Source organism: Phallusia mammillata, chromosome 4 (genome assembly GCF_965637545.1).
Source record: "Phallusia mammillata chromosome 4, kaPhaMamm4.hap1.1, whole genome shotgun sequence".
Lineage (NCBI taxonomy): Eukaryota > Metazoa > Chordata > Ascidiacea > Phlebobranchia > Ascidiidae > Phallusia > Phallusia mammillata.
Genome location: NC_137255.1, coordinates 22,507,415 through 22,517,036, shown reverse-complemented (window position 1 = coordinate 22,517,036; position 9,622 = coordinate 22,507,415). Strand labels below are relative to the sequence as shown.

General features: G+C 36.7%; 1 protein-coding gene across 1 annotated transcript; it reads left to right on the top strand.

Annotated features, from left to right (window-relative positions):
* Positions 1–690: 690 nt before the first annotated feature.
* Positions 691–9,143, top strand: LOC145223824 (kelch-like protein 25). The gene is made up of 15 exons (XM_080090216.1): positions 691–894; positions 2,670–2,726; positions 2,871–2,991; positions 3,096–3,231; positions 3,312–3,372; positions 3,429–3,552; positions 4,152–4,305; positions 5,302–5,510; positions 5,590–5,742; positions 5,990–6,068; positions 6,356–6,495; positions 6,936–7,137; positions 7,225–7,362; positions 7,824–7,979; positions 8,102–9,143. Exons 1-15 carry the CDS (start codon positions 854–856, stop codon positions 8,392–8,394), a joined length of 2,064 nt encoding a protein of 687 aa, XP_079946342.1. The 5' UTR covers positions 691–853; the 3' UTR covers positions 8,395–9,143.
* Positions 9,144–9,622: the final 479 nt, after the last annotated feature.

Here is a 9,622-nt window from a genome sequence, read left to right as displayed (position 1 = left end):
ACATTTATGCGAAAGGCAATAACGCCTGAAACACTCCTTTTTGTAATTAGTGAAGCGCACCTGGCACCGCGCAGGTATTACAATGGGATTGCACTCCAAATTCCGATCCGATTTCTAAACACGCACAGATGTATTGTGTGGAAGCACAACCATGTACGTACTCAAGGTTACAAGTACGACCACACAAGAACGTTTATTCTGCGAAAAAACTACCTCAGAAACATGACAAAACAAATTGCTGGCATGTTGACCGATGTTAGTAAGCAGTGACAGATGTACAACATCGCCTAAACGAATTCAACACACATGCGAAGTACATGTTACAGTTATTGTAACAGCTTTTAACATTTATTATTTAAGAATTGAAATGCGGCTTATCCACAACACAGCACAACAATGGCATAAAATCCGGGTTTTACACACTTTTAAGCTGATAATTTGGGAATACTACATAAAACTTTTCGACTAATCTAAAACTACAAATTAACATACTGCAAGTGATCCCAGCAAAATTCGTACAAAGGTAAATCAAGTAGAAAGAACTACAAAGGTATTAATAGAGGGTGGCATTGTGGTGCAATTACACAAAAGCGATGCGACGTACCAACACGGTTGGGTGATTTTGCGGGGTTACACTTGGTCATGAAACAGGAAGTGAACGAAGCGCCTTTCTTTTGCTTAGACGGGAGGCGAGAGTCTAGTATCGATGGGCGCTGGTATCATCATACTTTTGACTGGATTTGCTGGTTTTGCTTTGGTTAAGTGTGTGTTACAGTAAAGTAGTGACATTGCTTTTAAAAATATCAGGTCATTGTTATCAATTTTTGAACGGAGACTGTTTGAGAACACAGAAATGTCAAGCCCAAGCTTAAAAAGACGAAAAAAAGTAACGAAGTAAGTCCAGGAACAAAGTGTTAAAGTTTATGTACAGTTTGGATTGGTTGTCCAAGGCTGGACAACAGTCGCATTGTTTTTGTAGTTAGTAGAGTTTTTTTTTCAACTCAGGTGAAGTTTTACAAAATACTCGCTTTAACTTAAGAACCTTGTGGTTTTGCTTGCCAGCACCATTGGCATCATGTCATCAACAGAGCAATAAAGCACGATCGTTGCGTTGCGAACAATTATGTGTAGTGTACTGTATAGTGCAGGGGTGGGGAACCTTTTTATCGACACTCGTTTAGGTCGCATAGACTATTTCCCAGGCCTAGAACAGTGATGTTCAAACTTTTGTTACACAGGTAAGATTGTAGAGCCTTAGGCTCTTTTTAGTCCTATGGAAATAGCTTTGTGTACCCATATGAGACCGTAGGCTCTTTATAAAATAAGGTCAAAAAGTACGTTTAAGTATGTTTTTTCATCACCCGGTGCAGTCTGTAATATCAACATCCTAAAATGTATTTTGACATCGAATACCGCACTTAGTGCGATAAAAGACCGCATGGGGCCTTTAGGTCACAGGTTCCCCAGCCCTGGTATAGTTTGACAAAAACGACGTAATACGCCGGGCTTTTCGGGCCCGGTTTCGGCCAGATTCTGACTTTACATTCTGTGTCCGTATTTTTTTTTAAATACAAATTACCTCGATAAGTAGCTAGTTGCTGGTTTTAACCTAATGACCAAAATGCCTTGTTTAGGCCATTGTCGATTATTATTGTCCGTTGTGTCTGCCTTCTTTGTTGTAGGACAGCCGCGGCACACTGGTGTGCCGCAAGACGATGATGGGTGTGCCGCCGGTGTGGCCCTAAGAGGGTTTTTGTGCGGCCAGCGAACTAACTTTTAAATTATAGGTGTTTACTTTAGGTGGAATACCTTGTCAGACCACCGATTTTAGAAACAATCATTCATTATTACTTATTAGTAATGGCTAGAAATAAATGCGACGTTTTAATCGTGTGATGGAAATAGTCCCTCCTGTTGAAAATCAACAATTCCAATTGTTGGTGTTGCGTCATATTTTTCAATTGTTTCGGCATTGTATGCCATTGTTTTCATACATAGTAGTTTATTGCACTTGTGTTTTTTGTTAGCTACACCGTATATCTGTTTTTTGTTTATTGCATTACAAAAGTGTTAAGTACATGAAATGGCATAAACGCACAACATTTTTAAGCACATAATATTTTTGTTCATATTACTTTTTCAAAAACGTCGTCCCTTTACTAACGTAAAAAAATGTTTTTGGCCCTCAAAAAGTTAAAGACCCCTGGCTTAATGTTTTTTTTAGTCTTTTAAAAAATTTCAAATCGCATTTTTGGTTCGGGTGTGCCGCCGAACATTTAAAGCATGTATGGTGCGACGTGCGTGAAAAAGGGTTGCGAAGCACTGTTATAGGACTTCCAATCCAACTATCTGACAAAACGGGCTTGTTTTAGACTCACTTTCACTCTGAAACAGTCACACTAGTGGTTTTTAACTAGGGAGTAATAACCACTAAAGGGGAAACTTTAAAAATTTATCCTGAAAAGTAAAAATTACAACATTTTGTTTTAATTTCTTGACGTCATTCTTTTGCGACATCAAAGTTAGTAGTTTTATAAACGGATCAAATAAAGTTTATTTGGTTTAAGTCAGGGGCAGCGATATAATCAAACGGATAAGAGCAACTGGTTTTACACAAAACGCCCAAGATTATAAACTAATAAAAAAGTTTTGCCAATTATGATTTTCAGGACTTTGGTTGAAGCGAGTGAAGATCCGGCTTTTGATCTAATTGAACTGCTTCAAAGGTACCAACTAAATATCTTGGAAATAATACCAGCGGATTAAAACACTGTTGAAAATGTTACAACCCAAATTTTGGTTTACTTGGTGGTGCTTATTAAAGTCAAAACAGATATTACAGGCAAACTCTTTCGATTTACATTTTGTAGCGAACGAGACAAAACAAAAGAATTTTGTGACCTAACTATCAGATATGGAAACGAAGAACTTGCATTGCATAAATGTATGTTCGGAACAATGTCTGAATACTTCCACAATTTGTTTTCAAAGGTACAAACGGCATTTTTTGCATACACATTGTGTCAAAATACGTTAAATGAACTTTAAGCGAAGTCTAAATATAAGTGAATGTGCAATCCTTGTTTTCCTTGTAGATTTCCGTCGGAGATCAAACAATCGTTATGGAATGTGCCGAACAATTTGGGAAGTTTAAAAAATTTGTTGAAACGATTTATAATGGAGAGCTGAAATCTGACGGTGGATTAAATTTTACCGAAATGTATGGAGAAGGTGCGACACTTTTCTTATTTTTATTATGGTTTGTTTTACTTTTTTCTGTAAGATTGCCAAAGTCAATTTTTTGTATGCAGAAATCGGAGATAACGTTGACAGACATTCAGTGGAAAAATATATTAGAGAAAAACTTAACAGGTGGGCAGTGGAATTTTACGGATTTGCAAATGTTGTTAAATTTGTACAATTTTTAGTGATCGTTTGGGAATCCACAAGTACTGTGACATCACAATTTCAACAGGATTACGGAAGTTTCCAGTCCACAAGTCAATCTTGGCTGTTCATTCCAAATATTTCGCAACAATGTTTTCTACCAATGTAAATATCCCATTTAGTCGTTACGGACTAAATAAAGAGATTTTTTACAGTTTAATTACAGTATAGCAAAATTACTAAACATATATATATATAGAACATATGTGCTAATTTAAATCCATTAGATGCCCCAAGCACCTACCAATATTTAAAAATAAGTAGGGCACGAAATAAGCCTGATAAAATTGGTACTTTCTTTCAATAATTAAGTGGTATCGGAAGCAGTTGAACATCATATGACTTAAATTGCCCTTTTGATCAACTGGTTGTATTTGACTGAGAATAAGACGTAGAAAACGTCTAATGCTGGTTGATCAGACTTATGGATTATGCCAGGCAACAATGTGATATTCATTTACGACTTATTGGTGCCTTTAAATGCTAAAAAACGCTCAACATTCTACTCCGCCTAGTTTCTGCTCCTCTTGTTGCTCGATTGTTGGTCCAGAGGCGTAATAAAAACTTGTTGTCATTTACAACCCGGGAGTATCCTGGGTTCGAATCCCGTGAACGACAAAGGGCAATTTTCAGTTCTCGGACTGCCGCCTGATTGTCGAAAAATGCAATAAAAAAAACACCTGTTATTAAGGCATGTTTTATAGATGAAGGAGAAGCGTACCTTAACTTGTGAGGTGACCACAATTAGTGATGACGTCATGGCGTTGGTGTTGGATTTAATTTACACCAAACAGATGTGGGTGGAAAATGACCAGTTTCTGGACTTGGTTGCTACAAGCGACTATCTGTTGATGAAAGGTATACTAAACCAGCCGTTTTTTTAAATCAGGAGTGGGCAACCTTTTTAACACAAGGGCCAGTAAGGAAAATGTAATACTTACACGAGGGCCGCACATCAAATAAAGACTAATTCATATTGCAACGCTGACTAACTCTACGGCAGTTTTGTAAGTGCTGTCTACTTCACCTCCCTATGCGCCGATGTTCCCAGATACTAAATGCGATTAACGTGCGATGTAACTTCCACACCACATAACTTTTGTCTAGAAATTCCTATGTTGCCTTTATCATACGGTTTGGCTCAGTACAATTTAACAGTCTTAATTTAAAACCAGCTGTTAAACATAACATCTTAGTCAATCTGCGTGGCAAAAGTCTGTTACACCTTGACCGTACCAGACAAGTGGATTGTTGCAAAACAATTCTTTACCATAACACAGCGGTTCTCAAACCTTTTTTTGTTGCGACGCCACTGTAAAAGTTTTCTGGACTTGCGACGCACCAGCAAATAGAAGTTAACGAGAAAACTTATTATTTAAGTTGTGTTAATTGTTACATCAACAAAAAGCCACGAAACGGAACTATTCAGCGACGCCCTTGAAAAATTGAAACGACGCACCAGGGCGTCGCGACGCATAGCTTGAGAACTACTGGACTGTAGCTTATGGGTTTCATCGCACCTCAAACTGGAAACAGAAAGAGCAAAAGTTCCAACATGATAAACACTCAAATACCTTTATTTAGGGAAAAATAGCTGGAAGAAGATGAAGGGCCCCACAAAAAAAATAAAAAGGGTCGCATGCAGCCCGCGGGCCACACGTTGCCCACCCCTGCTTTAATTGTTTCTGTAATTGTTAAAGAAAGTATACAAAAATGGCGTGTTTGGCTGTTAACATATGAGACAGTATTACCAATGAAAAAACATTGTTTAGCACGAAGCAAAATAGGTGTCATATTATGCTGATTACATTTATTTGTTGTTTAATAAAACATACATATACTTTGCCAATGCAGAATTTCAAGCGGAAGTTTTAAAATGGGGTGTTGAACTGGTAACAAGTGAAAACTGCATACAAATGTGGATTACTGGACATCAGTGTCAAGCAGATTTATTGATAAAACGAGCAGGAGATGAAATTTGCAAAAACCTGTCTTCCACACAACATTTTGAAAAGTTTCTCGTTGACCAGATGCATTTCGAAGAACTTTTTAATCTTATCATGGTAAATAAATATGTTGACATCTATGTGTATTGTAACTGTAACTGTGCTGATTATATATTTTTTTAAATGATTATAACAGGGCAGAATATCGGATGATCAGGTTTTAAGATATGCCCTCACGTGGGTAAAACAAGACATTGACAAACGAAAAGAGATGTTTGAAAGATGTTTTGACAGAATTAAACCGGAGTCTCTTTCTCATCTCGGTTGGACCTATTTGCTAAATGAGCAGGTAATTAAAATAAAGTTTGTGGTTTAAAGTTACCGTCATATGAAATACTTTTTAAAAGAAACTGCGATCGATGGTAATACGAGTCGCTGGTGCAAAGCATTTGAAAGAATTTTTTGAAAGAAAAATTCTGAAAAATTCTGAAATTCTATTGTGTTTAGTGGTTAGCCATTCATTGCCCCTTAATATTGACTAAAATCGACAGCATATAAATCACTTTATGGTTGACACAAATTTTGCTTTTATGCAGCAACTGATTGTGAACAACCCCACAGCCGCCAATGCAGCGATTTCCTACATGAAGAATTTTGTCCGAAGTACTAAAACAGGTAGTTCAAATGTAAATATCGTTTTTAACAGAGTACTAGTAATAAAAGAGTTTGAAAGCGCACACCTAACCGGAGAAAAACTTAGTCTCTGCATTATTTTCTATTAGGTAGCACACGACCGATTGCGCTTTGAACAGATAGAAGAAACGCAATACAGTGTTCATTAATTAATATCACACAATTGTTTACATAAATTCATATGACCTGGGTTACCACCGACCTAAGGCTAAAAGTAAGAATAGCCGCAAGAGATTATGATTGTCCAAAAAATGTGTTATGTGTTGCAGATTTCACTTTGGGCACAATGTACGTGTTGTGTTCGGAAAATTCTTCATACTTTAAAGTTTATGAATGCGACATGTCGTCCTTGAAACCACAGTCGTTCGATGAAGAAAAAGTATTCGTGCCAAAGTGGTCATGCTTTGCGGTATTTATAGTAGCTAACAAACAAATAACTATTTGACTATGTTAGTTATAATTACAAATATTTTTTTAGGTTATTTCAAAAAACTGAAAAACGTTTTATTGCAGTAAACCTTGTAGATCAGGGTTCTTTAACCGGGGTTTCGCGGAACCTAGGGTTCCGTGCATCTTATTCAACAATTTTGCAACATGAAAATTCAACGGCGCCAATTTTACGCATTATATAACCAAAAATCATTATCGATAACTTTATTTTTTCTTAAATTTTGGTAAACGTAAGTGAGATCGCCTAGTGAACACGACGTTACAATTTTGTAATACAAAACAGCGCTAAATATTTGTTTTGCTCACAAATTTTGATAAAAAGTGCAATAGGATTGTACGTAATAATCGCTACAGTTTGTTTCTTTGATCAACACTGTTCATAAATTTGTTTAATCACAGAAAGGACACTTTTCCATACAAAAACCTGCATTGACGGTTTTTAATGCAACCTTAAACATAGTAGACCAAGGCACACTGAAGTCGTATGCTGGCGGAGGGTGGAGAAAAATTTTGGACAAAAACGAAGACGGCAGTTTCTTAGGGTTTGGAGGCTTGGAAGGTTTTGGAGATTTTTCCAATCCTGTGGTTGCATGCTACGATGGTATGTTTTCAGTCTATTTACTGAAAACATTTGGATAGTCTAACTGTTGAATTTTTGCTATAACCTTGAAGTTATGTCATGATTTAGATATCATTTACGTTGCTGGAGGAAATTTTAAACCACGTCAACTGAAAAAATATGAAAAAGGAGATGTCTCAAATAAATGGAAGTCCCTTGCAACTATGCCCAACAAAAGAGAGAGTTTTGCTTTGGTTCCGTACAAAGGTATGGAAAATAATTTGGGAGTTAGTAATTGCTTTAGTTGTTTACCTTGCGGTAGTGATGTACCGAAACGACTAAATTTCGGTTCTGATGAAACCAAATATTCGTTTGTTTTGCCCAATAAATTTTTCCAAATTTACCAAATGACTTATAACGACATGAGAACGTCAATTATAGAACAAAATATTTGTGTTTCGTCATCATTGGTTTTGTGGGGTTAAACCTCAAGCATGGTCGCCAACCTGCCAATGAATTACTGATTTTTTTTTGTTTACAGTGGGAAAAACGATAATGTCTTAAAAATTTATTGACGCAATTTTAGTTATGGTGTAGTTTGAAAGATTGCGTGGTACCTTATGAAGGGGAGAAGATTTGGTTTCCGCCCAATCGTAACAAGTTATTCGGCCGAAACCGAACCTATGCAAAAATAGCCGATTCGGCCAAAAAAATTCTCTACTTTACAGGTTTGTTGTTTGCGATTGGTGGTCAAACAAACTGGGCAGCGCATTCTGTCGATGTTTGTTCAATTCGGGACAACTTATGGTCCACAACGCCCACAAAATGCCCTGTCATTTCAAACATTAAAATGACGATAGTTCATGACGACATAGTTTACATCGGTAGGTTTGTCACTAAAAACAAGTGAATACCACAATTGATTTTAGCGCTAAAAACTGTTAATTTTCCGAACTTGATAAATTTGTGAGTAGAGATTTTGAATGTTATATGTTTATCTGCGCAGTTTACGGGTTAAACGAAACCCACGTCGCAACATTTGACTTGGCTCAACGGAAATGGATTCCTGGAAAGTCAGCGGAAACGGCATTGGTTGAAAGATGCGCCAGTCTTACTTTGGGTATTCCAGATTTTCGAGCTTGCGTAATGGACTTTAATAACACTGTAAATAAGGGGGACAAGCCCGTGTTTGGCGACTTTGCGAGATCGACCATGCTCTCGACGTCATCTGAAACACCTAGTTACAGTTTTAGCTTTCCAAAAGTATCGTTTGGAACGCAATTCAAAAACAACGCATAACAAATGTTACAATAAATTGTAATTACTGCAAAATTCCAATCTATAATTTTTAAAAAGATCAAAACAAGGAGCCTAGTTGACTAATGTTCTTACCACGCAAAGTGTTGGCTGTAGTCTCCCCCCTACATAATTGCGTGGTCTCGTTAATATCTTTATTTTCCATTTTCTGTGTATAAAGCTCTGATAGGCGGTTTGACCCTATAAGCATAAATTGTGAACCTAATCACAAAATTTTCTCAAAGAACTCTTAAACAGGCTAGAAAGTGATTCAAAATAATATGAAAATGCGTGATGTTTAGCTTATTTGCTCCAATCGAACACATATAGAAGCATTTGTATGGATTATTTTCCAATTCCTGTAACTGTCACTAGCGATCGACTTCCGTTTAAGCAATTGACTCATTGTGTTCTCCTGCTCTCAAACGCCAAAAGATGAAAAACGTTGTTTGGGCTTTGGGGAAGCGCCAAAGTGCTGGTTTATACGTTAGTTTATTGCAGATTATAGTGTGATTATAGAATTTTACCGCATTTTATTTGAATCGTTTACAGGTAACTGTGTAACTTTGATTATTTGCTATTGTCATAGCACCAACTACTTTACCAACAGAGAGAAATTAAAGTTTTCGATTTAAATTTTAGTCAGGCTATCGGAACACACTTAGGCCCACATGTACTTTTTTAAACCAACGAAATTATGAATATAGCTTCGGCCTGGACATATTTGCCAAATAAAACGATTTGTCGATGGACTGTTGTTGTTTAATACAAAGTCGTGAGCAGAATTGAACGCGAAAATACAAGTCTGAAATGAAAACGTGGCAAGTTGTGATTTAGTGCCGGATTGTTTTAACGTAGCCTGACAAAAAGTAAGAGAGAAAAAACTCAAAAAAAAGGAAGAGAGAAAATAGTTTCATGGCCTTTAAATTATGCTCATTGGTGGTTTGCGTTTATTTTTTTCTTTAAAAAAGCCTCGCAGTTTTTACTATAAGCCGGTACTAACTAAGACGGAAAAGACATGTTTCTAATGTTGTTTCATCAAGAAGTTGTGAGAGCATTAAATGTCACAATCTCCACAGGGACAAAAAAGTTTCCTTTCCATAAATCGATTGTCGCTGTTCATTCCGAATACTTTTTGAAGCTCTTTACCATCAAGGTAACTTTTGGATATCTGTGATTTTGGATTATTCGACTACTTGATTTATGTCTCACACAGATAAAGAAAAAAAAA